General features: G+C 49.6%; 1 protein-coding gene across 6 annotated transcripts in view; it reads right to left on the bottom strand.

Annotated features, from left to right (window-relative positions):
* The window catches only part of CDK5RAP2 (CDK5 regulatory subunit associated protein 2), a 160,905-nt gene that overhangs the window by 41,896 nt on the left and 99,565 nt on the right, over window positions 1-19,444 (bottom strand). For 5 of the 6 annotated variants that reach the window (XM_045791074.2, XM_087869416.1, XM_087869418.1 and 2 more), the window contains 4 exons: window positions 14,614-15,046; window positions 9,221-9,452; window positions 5,604-5,726; window positions 853-1,429 (listed from right to left, as the gene is read on the bottom strand). In XM_045791074.2, the coding sequence (XP_045647030.2) occupies window positions 853-1,429; window positions 5,604-5,726; window positions 9,221-9,452; window positions 14,614-15,046 (1,365 nt within the window). The remainder of the gene's footprint in view (window positions 1-852; window positions 1,430-5,603; window positions 5,727-9,220; window positions 9,453-14,613; window positions 15,047-19,444) is intronic. The other variant, XM_087869417.1, reaches the window with a different exon arrangement.

Here is a 19,444-nt window from a genome sequence, read left to right as displayed (position 1 = left end):
CAGTGGGCTTGCGCACTGGCCGCGGCTCGGAGCAGCACCGTCGCTGTCCTCGGGCGGTCTGCTCAGTCACGGCAGCCTCTTTGAGCCTCAATTCCTCATGCACAGAAACACATTTAAGAACACCTCCTTTCCGGGTGATTCTGAGGATTAAGAAAGTGCCTACTTGGGGGTCTGACTCGACTGCCTTTCAATAAATACAAGCTTCCTCCCATCTTGCTGTTTGGGAAGGCTTGAAAAAATTCACCCTGGCTCCTGACAATTCAGAACTAGTTCTGAATGTTCGTCTCAAATAAGTGACGAATGAAGGTCAACTTTACAAACGATCGCTTTTCTGTCATGGCTCATAAAGCAAAACTGTACATATCTCTGCCCGTAAAACATGACCTAAGAATTCTCTTTCTATGCAGGCTTATTTCTCTAAGATGACCTGAAAGGGTAAAGATATGGAAACTATTTATATTCTTCCCACCCTGCCTAGGACATCAGTTTCAGTCCCACAGTAAAAGCCAATAATGGGCTCCAGGAGTAAACACCGCCATTCCGCAAATGTACCGCAACTCACCGAGCGGCGGGAATAAGACCTGTGCCCTGAGTTCCCAGCCTGACGAGGGCAAAATCCCCTCTGCCAACTTCAGAAGACACAAAACTAGAAATGTGTACAGCCGCTGTTCTTTGTGGCCTTACGTTCACCTCTCCACAGGGCCCAGCTGCCCTAAACCCACCGTCGAGCCTTCCCCAAGACACAAGCCCCCCCATCGCCAAGCGGCATTCCCCTGTAGCTCACCGGCCGACCTAGTGGCAACCTGGGGAACTGCAGGCTTCAAGAGCAGGAGAAGCGGCAGTGGGATGTACCTGGAGGGTGAGAGATCTCTGAACTTATTCTGCAGGTTATGGATTTCGCTGAAAAGCTCCATGTTCAAATTCTGCTCCTTCTGCAGCTCATACTCCTGTTCCACTAGCTGCTGTCTGAGGCCCTCCAGCAGCCCGCCCTGGGTCGCCTCTGGAGCCAGCTGATGAAGGACCTTCATGTGCTTCACGTAATGTACTTGGTGCAAACTGGAGAACGTCATTTCTTCGTCGTCAGTACTACCCTTGGGCTTGCTCGAGACATCCTGGCCCCCTTCTGTCCCACACAAGACTGTGAGAATGGCCTCGCTGCACTGGGAGTGCTTTTGAAGCTGAAATAAGAAATTCCGGTAGCCCTCGAGCTCAGCTTCCAAGTCACAGATTTTCTGTTTTAAGTTTTCTGTATCACTTGAGGTGTCGATGTTCTCAGACTGATGGGTCCCCATCACACTGACTTTGGTGGGAAGCTGATTCTTAGAACTCAAGTAGGCAGCTACTGAGGCTGGGCCAGGAAAATCTTCAGAAGGATTCCCTTTGCACGTTGGCAAGATGGCAAGGCCATCGGGCTGGCAAATTTCAGAGTCTGTGAATCAGACACACTTATGTCAGTACTTCCTTTGCTGAAATCTACCCCCTCTGCCCCTGCATAGCCCAACAAGCCTCTCTGACTCCAGTCCTTCTTCTTACCTCTCAATCCACCCTCTTCCTCAGAGCAACTATTCTAGGAAGTGAATTTGATCATGATAACCACCACAGCCCACCTAAAATTCATCCATATCCCCACTATATGGAGGATTAAGCCCAAATTCCTTCTTACAGCGTCTGGGACCCTCCACAATCTAGTTCCAGGCAACCTACCCAAGAGGATCCCCTCACACCACCTACAGAGATTCCCAGAATTCCTTGCACGCACCAGGCTGTTTTATGCCTCTATGCTTTTGCATGTGCTCTTCCCTCTGCCTGGAATGTATCTGGTTCTCTAAGCCTACTCAATGAACTCATCCTTCGACACGCAGATCTAATTCTCCTTCTGCAAAAGCCCATCTTCAAACGATGCCAAACTGCCCCTCCGTCTGTGCACATAGCACCCCACACACATCGCCCCGGACACGCACGCCACATGCTAGGTGCAAACGGAGGAACGACACGGGCTGGTTTACTTATTTACATAGCAATTCGATGTTTGGATTCCTCTCTCGCTCCTTCACAGGAGGGACAGGCTTTCACCTTCACAGTCTCGGGGTCTGGTACGGCACCTCACCCAGACCGGAAGTCAGAAGGTCTGACAGATACTGGGGAGTGTGTGAAGTAACACTGAAGAGCAATAATTCTAAAACCCGCACGACTGAGGAGAGTCTTCATTTCCACGTCTAACGGGTTCCGGGAGGTGCCGCGACATCCCTGCAGTGAGCTGTTTCACTGAGGCACTACCCTGCCAGGAACTATTTCCTGACAGCTGTTTCCAAGCCCCGGACGTGCGGCCCAGCCTGTGTGAGCGATGGAGTCGCACTGCAGAGAGAAGGCGTAGCTCTGAAGTCGAAGAGAAGGGGGACCACACCCACCTTTGCCACTTGCTGGCTACATACCTGCAGTAGGCAAGCAGTTTAATGTCTCAGAGCCTCAGTCTCCCCACAAAAGATGTCTAAGCTACTTGTTGCAAGACTTCTAGCTCAGGCCCAAGTCCAATGCCTCTGTCCTCAACCACATACCACACTGCCCGTCGTCCAGGGGGAGCTCAGCTCAGTACAAGGGGTGTCTAAATCCTTAGGAGGCAGCAGGCTAGAGTAGAAAAACCCATCTTCACAACCGAACCAGATCTGGTTTCAAACTCTGGCTCTGCCACTCACTAGCTGCATGACCTCGGGCAGGTTACTTAACCTCTCTGAGCCTCAGCAGTTTCATCTGCAAAATGGGAAGAACACCATTTACTGTGAAGGGTTGTGTTTGCTGTGTTCTGAGGATCAAGGGGGACGGTATCTGCAGAAAGTGTCTGGTACACAGTAGTGAAGGAGCCCAGCTAATACTGATATTCTCTGCTTCCCTCCAACTGCTGGAAGATGGAAGAAGATGCCGATCATAGGAGGCAGGAGGCATGCAAGCAGGGGCTGCGGACCAGGGCAAAGGCTGCAGAAGCAACCATGTGGATTGGATGACAGGGTCTGGGAGAGCTCTCAGAGGGCAGAGCACACAAAAATCCTCGTCAGACTGTATATTCCAATTTCTGGGCTCTGCAACTGTTCCTCGTGGCTGTAAGCCCATTCTTCTCTCTCTGTTCACAATGCAAATACTACAAAATAACTCTTTTATTTTAGAAAGCAGCTGCTACATGACCTAAAGGAAGCATTCCTAATACAGCATTTCTACTGTACAAAATTTGTGATAGTCACTGGTGTCTGCGGTCTCCCGGGGTGCAGACGTGTCATTCATCTCTGTTCTCCGGGGTCTGGCACAGGGCCTGGGGCAGAGAAGGCACTCAGTAAGTAACTGCTGGCTGAATGAGTGTAAGACACAGAGACAGAGGGAGAGATCTCAATAGGCTTTTTTTCTAATAAATCACCTTCCGAGTCAAGGAACTATCTTTGCCATAATAACCTCATGATAATGGAATTTCATGGCAAGAAGTGACGTTCGTTCACTCAAGGGAATAAAGATCAGTTTCGATGATTTTCATTAAGCAATCATCAGGCAGAGACAAGTGTAATAAGACCCACACGAATGTCCTTCTGTGATGCAGACTGTGGCCAGCTCTGATGCCTAGCTACACACACACACACACACACACACACACGCATCTCAGAATGGGGGGACGGTGTGCATTCTCCTACCAACGCTTAACCTCCACTTTAAGCTTTGTTCCTCACAACACAACAATCTAACATTTACACACCTGCCCCCAATCTACAGCGGCTTGTGATTCGGCTGCGGTAAAGATCTGGTTTCTAGGCTCCAAGGCCAGTCTCTGGCACATCTCACAGCCCAGCATCGACACGGCAACCTGACTTTGCTCCTCGCAGCTCAGTAGCCCTTGGTGAAGGGCCAAAGGTGGATCTTTCATTTGAAATCACCGCATGGAGGGTGTGGGAGAGGGAGGACTACAAGCTGTATGTAGAGGGTGAACCTGCGGTTTAGCAAGGCCTCAGGACACACCGCCATGCCAGGGCCCGGCCGAGCACCACTTCCCACCTATGCTATGACTAAATGGATAGCCTTCACAACTCTGCGAGGCATCACTGGCATCCCCATTTTACAAGAGGAAATCGAGGTTTAGAGCGATAAGAGCTTGCCCAAGGGTCAGGATGAGTAAGCAGCAGAGCCCCTCCCTCAAAGCCTGGCCCACTGCCTCCAACACTCTGAATGCTGCCTACTGCCTCCTGATATACCCATCCCTCCTGCAATCGCAGTCTTCCGTATCAGGGCTGCACGAGCAAGGACAGACTTCCCTTAGCCCTCAATGTAAGGGCCAATAACACCTGTGGAATCCCCTGCATTCATTTCTCAAGGATCTATCAAGGAGCTACTGAAGAGCAAAGAACAGTGAGGCCGTCACACACGGCACCAGCTTTGCTGAGAGCAGTCACTGAGCAAATCAGTTCGAGAAGAAAATATGGGGGGGGGGCAATTGGGAGTGTCTAAATAACTGAGGGACTTGGAAGGCCTTCTCTGGAAAGTGACGCTGAAGCAGAGACCTCAAAGTGCATCAATTAAAGGGGGAACATTCAAGCAGAAGCATGTGCAAAGTTCTAGAAACACATTCGGACAAAGGAAGTTCACTAATGCTGGGGATTTGGGAGGGAAAGGGAAACTGCCAGTTAGACACGAAGCCTTTAGCAGTCAACTAGCTATGAACAAGAAATCCAAAGATGTCCCCAGGACCATTTATCTGCATTAGAGGAAATACTGCAGTTCTGGAACTTTCTACGATTCAGCTAAGGGTACTTTATTGCCTGGTCAAGTGGCTTTCTCCTCAAAACCTACAACATTCAGAAGCATGTGACCACGTATCCACCACACTGACTGGAGGCTTTGGGAGAGCATACACCGTGACTCAGTGCTTCCCCAGAGATTGGCATTCTCATAGCCGCCCCAGGACAAATTTAGGATTCCTGAAGACAATTATTTCTTACAGAGTGAATTAGGTTCAGATTAAAGGCGATTCTTTTTTTAAACAAAGGCAGAGGGGGGCGGATCTAAGGTAAAAAGAAAAAATGTCAGCATGTGTTCATTCTGGTTGAATGGGAACATGAATATTCTTTTATTATCCTTTGTGCTTATCTGTAGGCTTAAGAAGAGATAGATCTGACTTGCCTGGGAACTCACTCACGTCCCTGTACCTTTCCCACAGCCCGCACACCAGGGGGCAGCTCAGGGTCACCTCCGACCCACCCTCCCGGGCGGCAGGAGGCCAACGTTGCACCACACGGAGAGCCGCCCGGCTGCGGGGCTGGCTGTGGGGTCCCTGAGAGCATGTACTGCGCCTGTCAGGGCCCGGCCCACTGCCGGGGAGAAAAGGGTGACAAATGGACCCGTGAGCTCAGACACGCAGTCTACTATAACCCCACTCATGTGCCCACTTCCCAGCTGGATGACCCCGGATCGATTCTTTTTAAAAACCTCAGCTTCCTCATGTGTTAAATGGGAATAACGATGATGTCCTAAGATGCCCGCTGCAGGGCTTAGTAACAATTTTTCTATGAAACACCCCAAGGAGTGCCTGGCACACGGAAGCTGCTCAACACACATAGGGGTTGAATTCTGACCGGTCTCATAGCTGGTGTGCTGGTCACTGTCCCCTTCCTTGTCTCTCCAGACACAGGGCATGGTTGTAATTCCCTTTTGCTCTCCCGGGCTGTCCTGGTAGGCGGCTCCCACAAGGGGCTGGGCTATAGGCATTCACGAAGAGAAGGAAAAATAAATAAAACCATAGACTTGAAACCTAGCCAAGCAACTGAGAAGAACACAAAGATACGACAGGGAAAATAAAAACACTGGGGAGGCAAAATGCAATTTATAAGATAAAATTAATCTATCGAGCTGCCATAACAGGACATAAAAAGCATAAATATACTACAGCTTGTCTAAAATGGTTTAAGTCCAGGCTCTCAAAAAACTATGAGTGAGAAAATGAATTCTATAGACTATGCCCACTTCTCTGGAGAAGAGAGAGGCCACAGGGTCTACTGGGCAACTGTGGGAGTAGCACCTGGTCAAGGCACCCTGGTGTCTCAGCAAGAAACAGAAACAGTGGTAAATTCATACAGCAAGTCCTGAGCCAAGTGCCAGGGCCTCTGCTGGGCTGAGTCACCCTGGTCATAAAACCTTTCCTCCCTGAAGTGTCCCTCACTTCTGCCTTGCACTGGTGTGTTTAACACACCAGGGAGCTCTCAGAAGGGAGAGACTATCTCAGTCCTCTCCATCTCTGTCTCTGTCTCCTATACCCAGCATGAGGCTGGGAACACAGTGGGTGCTTGGGGAATAGTCACTGAATGCATGAATAGATGTCCACATGGAAGGAAGGAAGGAAGGAAGGAAGGAAGGAAGGAAGGAAGGAAGGAAGGAAGGAAGGAAGGAAGGGAGGAGGGAAAGTGGGAAAGGAAAGAGGGAGGGAAGAGCAATACTGCCAAAGGCCCACGTATCTTGAAACCTCCGCTACAGTGAGCCCATGAACCTAAAGATCAATGGAAAATACCATGGACTATAGGTCATCAGAAAACCCATATGCAAGGTGTCGAGATGCTAGGCTTTACAAGGCAGTAAAGGGCACGGGCCTGGAAGTCAGGCAGGCTGGTCTGAATCTAGCTCCGGAAGTTAGTGACAGTGTGACCGTAGCCAAGTCACTTTATCTGTGAAAGTGCTGCCTCATGATAAAACGGGGATGATTACTATTCCTACCTCAAGGACTGGTAAGAAGATTCCATTACATCATGTACTTAAAGTGGGCAGTGAGTCTGAAAAAATAACAGGTGCTCATCTTATCACTGACACAGGAAGTACAAGACTCCCAGCCCTGAGCCACCTGGAAAATCTCCATGTTAGATACAGTCCCCCACCCCAGAATGCCAACTCTTTGATGGCAAAATCCCAAATAAGCTCAGTGTCCTCCCTGCACATGCACCTTGCCCCCTCACTCTAAGGGCCCGGGCTGTCTCCCAACACTGCTTCGCCTGTGGCCGCCCCCGGAGTGGAGGCCATCCCCTGGCCATCTTTCCCACAACCCCTGTGATCCCAGACCTGGAAGAGCGTACGTGCCTTCGCTCTCCACAGACACCTCCAGGTCATGCTCTCTTCCCTAAAAGCTCCAGCTCTGCAGCTCATGCTGCCAGACCACCAGTGACGACCCACCTGCTGCAGTTGCCCGCGGTCCCGATTCTGAGTCCCTCAAGCCTCGCTGACAGCGTAGCTCCTAACTGCCCCGTGTCTCAGCACCACTCTACGGTAAAAGTCCTCGGAGCTGTCTGTCCTTGCCCTCTCGGTTCCTCTCCTGCACTGGCTCTCTGGAACGTGTGCCAGGCAGGCCTTGGCCGCACCAGGGCAACAGCTCCCTCAAGGTCACCGGTGATGGCTCCCTGTTACTAAATCCCAAGGCCAATCCTCAGGCCTCATCTTACTGATTCACAATATTCGACACAGCAAACCGGCTCTTTACTCAGCTTCTGGATGTCATCCTCTTGGGCTCCGTGCCTGCCTCCCTGGCTGCTCCTTCTCTGTCCAACCCCTGCTTACTAGAGAGGCCCAGTCTCGGTGCCTGGATCTGCTCCCTGGGTCTCCAAGTCTCAGAGCTTCAAATACCAGCGATATGTGGACATTTGCTAAATTTACGGCCCTGTATCTCCAGCTGCCGACCTGGCACCGCCACGGGGCTGGTCCACGGGCATCTCAAGAAGTCCCAAACCAGACACCGGATGCCCGCCTCAGCCTCTCCCACCTCAGGGCAGGACAGCTCCATCACTCCGATGGTTCGTGTCACCAGTGAGCCTTTCAAGCAGAGGTCGGCCTATATCTCTTCCAGAGCCAAACACAGACTACTTCTGGCTCTGCCGGCCACAGGGCCTCTCTCACACCTACTCAACTCCGCAATCGCCGTGCCCGAGCAGTCCCAAGCAGCATGCAAATCAGGGAGTGTCACGGTGCTCCAAGAAAACTTAAAAAATGGCCGGTGAGCTTGGCCCACAGGCCGTAGTTTGCCCATCCCTGCTTTAAAGCTGAGGTCGGGTCGTGTCACCCCACTTCTCGAAACCCTCCATTTCCAGTCTTATCTGCGTGAAAGCAAAGCCCGAGAATGGCCTCAGCAGGCCCTCCCGATGGGTACCTCCCTAACCTCCTTCCCATCTCCTCTTCCCCACTCCACTCCAGCCACATAACTGGCCTCCTTCCTAGTCATCCAACTTCCCAAGTTCAAACAACATCAGGGCCTTTGCCCTTGTCCCTGCGGCCAAAAACGTCCTTTCCAAGCTGACTATTCCGCTCCCTCCTCCCGCTTGTGTCCAGATGTCACCTCCTCGGGGAGGCTCTAGGATCCCACATACGGTAGCACACTCTATCCCGCTCCACATTGCCCATGCCCTCAGCCCTGCTTCCCCTTCCTCCCCAGCACCTGCCATCTCTCGTTCGCCACACCTGCTCATCAGAGGACTGTCTTTCTCCCCACAACGGGAATGGAAGCTAGACACAGACTTAGAGCATCTGTTTTATTCACTACGTCCCCAGGGCCTATGACAGTGCCTGGCACACAGCAGGGTTTCATCAATACTTTCTGAATGAATAAATAAAAGATTGCTGTTGTTGTTCTTAGTACTATGTGTTGCTGCCTTGTGCTTACAGCAGAAGTGCAAAATCGGCAGTCAACATGTGTACTTCTGTGGACTCATGCATGCTCTGAAAACGAGGTCCAACACTACCTGTGTGCCCAGCTACACTGCTCTGAGACAGGGTTTGGAATCAGCCCTGAGGAAGCCAAAGTAATGTAGCCTAGACATGCTAGAAAACCCCACCAAGAGGGTTCTCACTTATATATACATGATGCCATATGCCTGAGGCTTCCACAGATAAAGCCAAAACTACCCACCCAGATTCAAGTCATCCCACAGCTGGGGTACCCCCAGACCAACCCAAGTGAAGGGAGCGATGACCTCACAAGACCTGCGAACACTTACAAGTTCCCTTTATCCAGACTCCAGAACAAAATGAAAACAATAGATTCATTTTCCTTATTGTGTTCCTTTGATTGTGTATTTGTCAAGAGTCGAGATTAATCACTGTAATTCATAAAATTTATACTCAAACTTACTGCAGTTCTAAACAACAAGGCTGACATTTCGAGCAGCTCCGTCGGGTCGTTCATCTAGCTCACGGAGAATACATTTTCCTCGGTGCTTACCTTTCTGTAGCGTTTTGTCTGCCGCTGGCCTCCCCTCCATCATTGCTTCAGCCAGAATTAACTTTTGGTGAAGTTGCTTATTGCGGATTTTAAACTCCTTCAGCTCCCCCTGCAGCTCCAAGATTTGGCCCTGCAGCTGGGCCACCACCTCCTGGCCGGCAGGGAGCCGATACACGTTTCCTAACGACCGGGACGGTTTTAACAGGACGGGCAGGCGGGACTTCTTCACGTCCTGAAGAGACACACGCACAGGACAATGAATACACTTCCTCTGGTCACACAGGCGACATTCTCACGCCAGCCTCGTAAAACAGGATGCAAACCGGCTGTCCAGACTTCTGGTTCCTAGAATGGCATCTATGTGTATCTCCCGGTCTACGAAATTTGTGTCTTGGCAGGTCCCTCCTCTGACGGGCAAGTGCCAAGCTTTTCCTCCTCGACACCCTCTCAGCCCTGGCCCACCGTCTCTGTGGACATCCAAATGCCCCGTCTATGGCAGTCCTTCTTCCAACACACTCTTCTAAATCACATTTTCTTGCTCGTATCTATTTCCTCGTTCCCACCCCCCAGCCGCCCGCTCCTCAGTCTAAGCCAATCTGCTAGTCCACCAGAACCACCCCTACTGAAGCTCTCCATGGCTACCGAGTCACTAATCTGGTGGCTATCTCCCAGGCTCGGAGCTCCAACCTGCCTACCCTTGACGCCTTCGTGTCTACTGGCTCCCAGGCACTCTGAAGCCAGCCCAGCACTCGGCTCCCTCCATCCACCGCCCAAGTCCCCACCCCAAAGCTTCAACACCCTCTGTCTTGGTGAATCACACCACCATCCCCTCACTGTGCAACCCAAACCTGCGAATCTCTCCAACTGCTCTTTACACTCATCACCCACTCTCGCTACTCGCCAAGCTCCATTAATTCCAGCTGAGGTCTTGGGCCTCTCCTCACCCCCCACTGCCTCCATCTAACCCCGAGACGCTGCTGGCGCTTGCCTAGCCATGGCAGCTGCCTCCTGAGCGCCCTCCCCCGGCTCCTCCTGCCCTTTCTAGTCCACTCTCCATACTGCGGCAGGAAACGCAAAGCTAACATTACCCGCCTCTGCTTACAACTACTGGAACATTTCCCGGTCTCTAAGGACCACGGTCAAAACCTCTACCACAGCCGCCATGCTGTACGTGACCCGCAGCCCGAGTCACTGCCCCTTTCCACACATTCACCTTCTATCAGTCCCGCAAATGTCTGTGTTCCTTCCACCCCAGGGCCTTGGCGTACACTGTCTCCTCCGTCTACAACATGCTTTCTTGCCCACCCCCACCTCTCCCGTAATCCCAGTACATTCATTAGGACTCCACTCGTATGTGTCTTCCTTGGGAGAACAGGCCTTGATTTCCAAGACCAGGTCAGGTCTCCCTGTTAAGGACCCACACTGCCCCCTACAATTCTCTAGGGAGAACATTAGTACCATCATAATTAAATGCCTGTGCAATTACTTGTTCTTTGTCTACCTTCTGCACTGGCCTATAAGCTCCAGGGTTCAGGAACTCTGCATTTCTTGGTCATACTCTATCCACAGCTTCCAGCACAAGGACACAGTAGATACTCAATAACTACTTGTGGCATGAACATACAAACAATAACTTAAAGAGGACAAATGGGGGTGCCTTTCATGTGGGGAGAATTTTAATATATTCAAAAGTTGGGGAGAGGCACCAAATCTAGAATATATAAAGAACTATTACAATTCAATAATAAAAAAACCACAAATAACTCAATTAAAAGATGGGCAAAGGGTCTGAAAGACACTTCTCAAAAGGAGACCTATATATGGCCAATAAACACATGAAAAGATGCTCAGTGTCCTTAGTCATCAGGGAAATGCAAATCAAATCACACTGAAATATCGCCACTCCCAACTCGTCCCAGGACAGCTTATGATCAAAATAATAACAAGTGTCGGCAAGGCTGTGGAGAAACTGGAACCTTCGTGCTTCTGGTGAAAAGGTAAACCGGGGGCAGCCGATGTAGAAAACAGCCTAGCAGTTCTTCAAAGGGTTAAACGCAGGGTTCCCATATGACCCTGCAATTCCACTCCTCCGTGTTTACCCAGGAGACGTGAGAACACACACCCGCACAAAGACTTGTGCATGAATGTTCATGGCAACGTTATTCAAAATAGCTAAAAAGTAGAAATAGTCCAAATGTCCAACAACTGATGAACAGATAAATAAAATGTGCTACGTCCATGCAATGGACTACAGTTTGGCAATAAAAAGAAACGAACTGCTGGTATAGACCCGAGCACGAACGCACCTCAACAGCACTACTACGCTAAGTGGACGTGGTCACCAAAGATCACGTGTTATATGATCCTATTTATACGAAACATCCGGAACAGGCAAATATATAAAGACAGAAAGTAGATCTGTGGTTGCCTACAGCTAGGACAGATGGGGGGAAATGGGAAATCACCGCCAATGGGTCAGGGGTTCTTTTTGGATAATTAAGCACATTCTAAAATTGATTATGGTAATGGTTCTACAACTCTATGGATATACCCAAAACAAAACAAAACCACCGCACTATATACTTCAAACGGATAAATTGCATGATATGTGGATTATACCTCAATGAGGCTATTATTCTTTCTAGTTTTTTAAGTGGAGGAGAAGGAACCTGAGAAGAAAACAGGAAATACTTGGGACCCTGGGAATGATGAAATCAGCAAGGTCTCTGAAGGATGAAAAGGGAGGAAGGAGCCCTGCTTGCATGTTCAAGGATATAAGATGCTTTCAAGCACATTGTCCCACAATCCTCCAGTAAGCTCTGCATTTCCAGAGCACACAGGATAATGGAAGTTACCGGGCCTATTTTTCAGACAAAGAACTGAGACATCCAACAACCGGTCCAATGTCATACAACAAGAAGGTTAGAGAGCCGAACCTCATAACGGCTCTCCAGCCTCTATTGCTCAGTTAAGGAAAGTGAGACACTCTCTGCCCTGAAATTCAAGAGCAGAGAGCAGGTTCAAGGCCAAGGACAGTCTAAGGTGGTGAAGGGGACCAGTGGCAGTTAGTGTGTGTGTGGGGGGGTGATGCCTCATCAAAGAGGACTGCAAAATAACATCATTTGCTTGGTCCTCGGTCTCCACCAATCTTTATTCTTGGATCCAAATCTGTGTGTCATATGGCAGGAGAAAAGATATCTGCAAGTGTACAAATGCCAAAGCCAATTTCAGGCTGGAAGACTGCCGTCAGTCAACCTAATGCGCGTTCTAAAATAACACTGCACAAAATGCCACCTTATGGACACTGCGCACAGCCCCACCTACCACCTTATTAAAGATGTCATAAAGGAACTCCTCACTTGGGACTGGAAGGGGGACAGGAAGGCACACACACCGGGCCTGACACGCACCTACACAACAATGTACAAGGCACCAGCAGGCACCTGCCACACGCTTCCTCATGTCACCACTGCGCCAGCCTCCGGGTCCCGGTCACACTGATCCCACTCAAGCCACTGAGAAAGGTAGGCGGCCAGGCCTGAAGCAATCACAGGGACCTCTGTGACGGTCTCTCACACCAAGGGCTCTTCCCTTCCTGAGAAGGTTAAGTATAGAATATCCCTGTCTTGGGCACCTGGGTGGTGCAGTCAGTTAAGTATCTGACTCTTGATCTCAGCTCAGATCTTGATCTCAGGGTCATGGGTTCAAGCCCCACATTGGATGTGGAGCTTATTTAAAAAAAAAAAAAAAAAGTATATTCCTGTTTGCCTCTAAAACTGGGCTTTGGTCTATATTCCTACTACTTCTATTAACAGCTGCCTCACTCTGGACCATTTTCTGAGCCTTTCAGAGGCTCTCTTTCTTCATATGTAAAATGTAGGAATGCCCACCTAACTTACATGCTTCCTGAGAAGACTAAATGTGATGATACAGATACGGAATATCTAGCACAATCCTAGCACCAACAGCAGATGCTAAAAAATAAACACAGGGGCCTTCCTTTTGAAGACACAAGGAAGAAGGATAATTCCAAACTAAAAAAAAAATTTTTTTTAATATATTTGGGGAAATTAATGAGTTCATTCGATTATGCAATTTTTCTGCACAAAGGAGGCTATCTCCCACACAAATTGGGGGAAAAGACATCGAGTTTTCCTAATACACAGGTACAAACTGACGGAGCTGGGGCAGATGAGACCATTTCTATTCCAGCCAAACTGCACAAATTTGCATCTGGAGTACCGTTAATATAATGGCAGTGTCTTTTTTTTTTTTTGTCTTTACTGATATCTTTAGAAAACCCTTTTCTAGAAATTACAGTTTTGGTGCATAATTTAAAACAATCAAAAGCAATTTTGCTAATGATATATCTAACTCCCTTTGGTATGCACAAAAGCAGTAATTTAGTGGTCAGAAAATAAACTTAATTCTCCATTCTGATGCTATGAAGCAGTGTGTACAGCTGATTTCTCAGATACAAAACACCCATCAGAAACAGGAACACCAACAGCCGTCACTGGAGCTCTATTAGAAACATGACCTACTTCTCCACCAGAACACTGACATCTCCCTGCTTCGGGGATCATCAAGCCCAACCCCTCTGCCCACGAGGATTTTAGTAAAAGGTCCAATCAAATACTGCCAAGAGAGTCTGGCTTTTAATAATGTGCCATATTCAATGGTATTTGAGGAGAAGCATAGAGACAGCATCTTGATTGAAGCAAAATGCATTCCCCCACCACAACCGGACCCTACCACTCTGGGCCAGCAGGAGCTGGGGGCTAGCCTGGGAACGGGTATGGTGCACCATCAGGCACAGTGGGGTCCCAGCGCAGCCCTGTAACTGCTGGCTAACTGTGGGCATTCAAACTCGGGCTTCCTCACCTGACGAGTGTTGCGAGGCTAAGAGAATGTAGACGAAGCCCACAGAACAGAACTTGTCCACCACAAAGTCTGCACAAGATAAAACCTAGGCTCTTGGCCCTCCTCCTAAAGTCCGGTTATCACAATTTCACTCCAATCTGCAACTGTAAATAGCCACCAGCAGGTGAAACTCATGCAAATCTGGGCACATTTCCCACAGTGGAATCTTACAAGGCCATTACAAGGCAAGATGTTGCTGATACCATGAAAGAAAAGCTACACACACATGAGGAAATACGACTCTATAAGGAAACTGCATAAACATCATGATGTAGAGACAAATAAGACTGGGCGGGGGGGAAGGTTAAGACGAACACACACCTCTAGGTAGAGGCCAGACGAAGCGCAGGTCAGGGGAGACACCAGATTTTACACACATCACGAAAAAGCAGTGAGATCAGAGTTGAGTTTTTAAGCCTTTCATTTGTATAAAATAAGAAAACAAATAAATAATAAATAGGAAAGCTTACCTTGTCAGTCCCGTTGGGGAAGGAAAGGGCAGTGGCCTGGCTCCTTGGGGCCGTGCACACGTTGTCCGGCAGACCCTCAGTGTGAAACACAGCATCTGGTGGCTTCTCTTCCCAAGCCTCTCTCTTGCCCTCATTTTGGAACCTGAGCGTGTCACCCTCGGCGGCCACAGTCTGCACGGAGGCATCCTTCAGCTCCAGCTTGGACACCTGACCCATCCTTCCTAGCTGGGCTGTCTGAGGCGACTGCCGCTCATCATGGGACTTGGACAATGAGTTGACTTGGGTGAAATGTCTGAGTTCACCTCCTAGCTGAACAGCCATTTGCTTAAGGGACTTCTCAGTTTCACCATCAAGGTGTTCTGCAGACACTCCCTGCTCCGTCAAGCACATTCGTTCCAGAAGTAGTTCACGCAGCACTTTCAGAAGGTCTGGCCTGTTTTTCCAAAAGGGAAGGAAGTGGAAGAACTAGGTTTTCTGCTATAGCCCCATGCCCTACCCGGTTTCCCATGTTTTCTCCACTGATTGGCCCAAAGTCTGTTTAAACTAAGCACACGGATTGCCTGCCGTGTGCCAGGACCCACCACCAAGGATTTTATCCCATGTCAACTCATGACAGCCACACATGGTGGGTATTGCCATGTCTAACTCCTGCATAAGAAGAGGAGAAGCAATTTGACATAAGTACACAGCAAGTGAGGGGGCCACATGGCTGTAAGGATGCAGGCTGGCCTAGAAAGGAGCAAAGTGGGTCACCAAGTATTCTTGACAATTGCAAGGTCCACCCGCCCCCGGCCCCATTCCTACATCCAGAGGTGAGAACGGCTTGGGTGGATCTGGTCAGCCTGGTGGACTCATGAGTGACGAGCCCATCACTGTGCAGTGCTCAGTATATAGATACTGCATGAAGGGATACTGCGAACTACTCAGAATAGAAATAGTGGTGACTTTGAAATCACACAAAAATGGCTTCAAATTCTAACTCAGAGATGCTCGGGAAGTAAGGTAAGTCTCCCTCCACAGGACAGCAATGAGGATGAAACAGGAGACCGTACAGGTAGCAAATACTTTCGGGCCCTCGCCATGCACCCGAGGCTCCCGCAGACCCCAGCTACGGCTGTGTGCGCACTGTGTAGATGGCGCCCAGAGACATAAGACAGTCCCACCTACAGTACTCCCTGCCTCTCGCTGCTGCCTTGGCTTCCCAGAGCTCCCTGAGGCCCCCAGTAGGGCAGTGGGAAGTGGGGACGACTTTACACTCGGTGTGAGCGCACACAGAAGCCCCTCCCACTCCGCTCTAAACACATGTAAGTGACGGCAAAAGATACATAACAAATACCATAAGGTTACCTTGAAATCAGGGTAAAATTTATCCAAAGGTCGGAAACAGAGGAGACCCACAGTCAGGAGAAAGGGGGCATTTACAGAAAGCACTGGGGGCAGAAATTTAACTCCCACGGTGGAGAAAAACAGGGAAGTCTCACAAGCCAGAGGCAACTGTGGCACCCCCACAGGAAGAGGAGGGAATGCGGGGACAGAGCAGGGCTGTCCACACCGGCAAACCAAACCTGCACACACGATCCACTAGTACAACAGACAGGCCACAACCCAACGAATAAGAGTTCACACTCAAGAAAATAAAATTAATAAGGCAACCTGGAGATTTTAACATAAGTATGTATAAATCATCTAAAAAATAAAGGAGAGTGGCTCATTTAAGAAAGAAGAGAGAAACTAGGAAACTGGGACAGGAAATTATGGAAAAAGGGACCGGAATGGGCAAGGACAGAGGGAGAGGCTGGCAGAAGAGGGGCTGCTGACAGCCAGGCCAGGCGGAGGTCGTGGCGGTCAGCGGTGACAGGGGACAGAAGAGGCCCACCTCCGTGCTGCACACTTCCTCTTCTCTCTGCCATTCCTCCCACCGGCCTTCGGCCGGGGCCAGCCTCTACAGACCGACTCCCTGCGTGCACCCTGACAGTCCCTGCCTCGTATCTCAGCTACCGCTACAAGGGACAAGTGATGTGAGGCCTGGTTTCACCTTCCCCATGGAGCTCTCTGAGAGCAAAGGGAAGGCCCTACTCCCCTCTGGGTTCTGATCACCGAGCTCTGGGACAGAGGCAACTCCATTCAGATCACACAGCGACAGCACACTGAAGCAGGGTAAAAAATAAAAGTTTAAAAAACAAAATTAAAATGTATGGTACATTTTTCACTCCTAATGTGGAATCATCTAGTCTACACATACCATCTTAAAATTTAGTAAACCCAGACTTTAAAAATATTTCTGGCCCTTTAAGCATGTTAAACTAAATTTTCCTTTCCTTTCCTTCCCTTAATATAGATTAAAAATAATGACAATTGCTACTCGGCTAGCCAAAGGAGGACCATCACTCACCACCAAACAACACACAATAAAACCCAGAAAAGAGACTTTACAAATGGGTAGTAAAAGGTGGTGAAAGAGGCCATTAGACTATACGAAAGTGGGGGGTGCTGTGAAATAAAACATTTCAAGTGTTACTTTGCCAGAAATCTGAACAGCAGATTCATTAAGCCGTCGCCGTGATCGGGACCTTTTTAATAGTTCAGTCGAGGGTCTTGTCAGGGGCCCAAAGATAGTTTATATACCCTTCCAGAGGATCTTTGCCTAAGCGAGAGGTGAAGGGGGTAGGAACTGACATCTGTGAAGCACCTGCCGTGTGTCAGATCCTTCAAATACAGCAACGAGATTCAGGCCTCACTGTACAACTAGGAGAGGGGGCCAAAGCTAACCCCATTTTATAGTTGAAGAAACAGGCTCTTTAAGAGTCAAGATCCCCTAGCAAAGTGGCAGAGCAAAGACGAGAACCCAGAGCTTTCTGACTCTGAAGGATCACTACACTCTCTCCGATTGTCCACACTCACCTTCTGCTGTGATGCTGGGCTTCTAAGTGTCCGCACTGACACTTAAATATTTACTGAGCATCTCCTATCTGCCACATTAGGTAGTGGGCATGCATGGTGAAAAGGAACCACGAGGCTCACACCTCACTGAGAAGACAGACGTTCGTGCATACATTGATAACACAGTAAGACAACGTACAGCAATGATGAGTACTATGAATTAAGGGAGGGAGGGAGGGAGGAAGTCCTGAGACCACATGTAGAAGCAGGATTTCCTGTGACTGGTCAGCAAAGGCCTCTCTCCAGAGCTGATATCTAGCTGAGACACCACCACTCACATATACACCCAGGAAAAGAGCATTCCAGGTAGAGCGAACGGCTAGCGCAAGCCTTGAGGGGAGAACCAGCCTGGATGTCTGAGGAGCTCGGTGAACAGAGAAAGATGCGGGCGCCAGATCGAGAAGCTCTGATCTTACTCTAAGAGCAACGGAAATCCGCTGGAAGGTTTTAAGCATGGAACGGATCTGATCTAAGTTTTATTAAAAAGATCACTGTGGCTGCTCTGTGGAGAATGGACAGCAGAGGAGGGTGCGCTGCTGGCATCCAGGCAAGAGACGGTGGTGGCTGGGACCAGGAGGGAATTCCTAAGCAGAAGACTAGTGTTTCTCTGACCAATCAAAATGCTGGTTACCCAAGGAGTCTTTGTAAAAGACTCCTCCAGAAAGCTCTCCAATGGCTCTAGCATTTACTAGCTAAGGGAATGTCAAGCCCCCAAATGTCAGCTCCCACATTTATAAAACGGAGATCACCATGAGCAGCGTCCAGAAAGCTGGTGTGAGGGTAAGATGAGCCTGGGCACGCGATGCCCAGTGTGTGCGCCAGAAGGGGGTGCAGACCACGGCCAGGCCTTCGGGAGGGCCTGCAGAACCACGACTCCCCTGTCACGGGCTTCGGCGGTACACCGTGAACAACAGCTGTACAGAGAACAATATCAGGGCTGCAGGTTTAGGCTGGTGTAAGAAAACCTTTTCTGACATTACAACTGGCCAACCTGGTCTGGAAGCCTATGGAACAGATACCTACAGGGCACAGGGAACTGAACCAGAGATGTCATGAGCTTGCCTGGCAGGCAGAAAATGCTTTCTTAAAAAATGTAACTAGGTCTTCGTTTTTAAAAATCAAGAGATTTAGAATACAGTTTGGGGACTTCCACTGAAAGACTGGAAGGCTGGGAGCCACAAGGGTCAGCTGGGGTTGAGAAGCTCCTGCCCACGGGCAGGGAGCACACGTGCCCGGGCTGGCCCCATGCCCACTGGACCTTCCCCGGCTCACGTCACCCAGGCGCAGTCCGAGGCAGTCCTCAGACAGAGAGCTGCATCTTCGAACTCTGATGGAACGTTTGGGACCCTGACATTGAGAAAACCTTCCCTCTCTCAAGCGCTGACTATGGTCACCTAATTCCCTGTGACAATTAACCAGAACGGCCACTAGACAGGTGCCCCAAGAGGACACATGCTAGAAAAATGCTGGACAGATGCCAGGGATGGGGGAAGGGTCAGCCTGCCTGAGCTCACAAACACAGAACACTCCAGTCCTTTTTTTAGCTAAAGAATGTCTATGAGGCTTAGTCCACCAACGATGTAAGAAATAGTAGGGTTCCTGGCTCCTGCCAAGAGTCACGGGCACGAGTTAGCGGCTCCATTTCTCTACCTACACTGGAGGAGGACGGGACAGTTTTATTGAATACACACCACCCGCCTGCCATTTTCCTTAAACGGTGCGCTTTCTTACTCCTCACGGCACCCGAGGAAGTGGTCGGAGAAACTGGGGCTCTGAGAGAGGAAGGCACGGCTCCTTCTGGCTCCAAAGCCCAAGCAGCTGGTACCATGGTCTTGAAAGAATGTGCAACGGGGACAATCTCCTCCCGAAGGGTTAATGTGAAAAATACAAA

The sequence above is a fragment of the Ursus americanus genome, chromosome 18 (assembly GCF_024610735.1).
Source record: "Ursus americanus isolate L20-20 chromosome 18, mUrsAme1.1.p, whole genome shotgun sequence".
Classification (NCBI taxonomy): domain Eukaryota; kingdom Metazoa; phylum Chordata; class Mammalia; order Carnivora; family Ursidae; genus Ursus; species Ursus americanus.
Note: the sequence above shows the minus strand (reverse complement) of the source record. Positions and strands in the feature narration are given on the sequence as shown.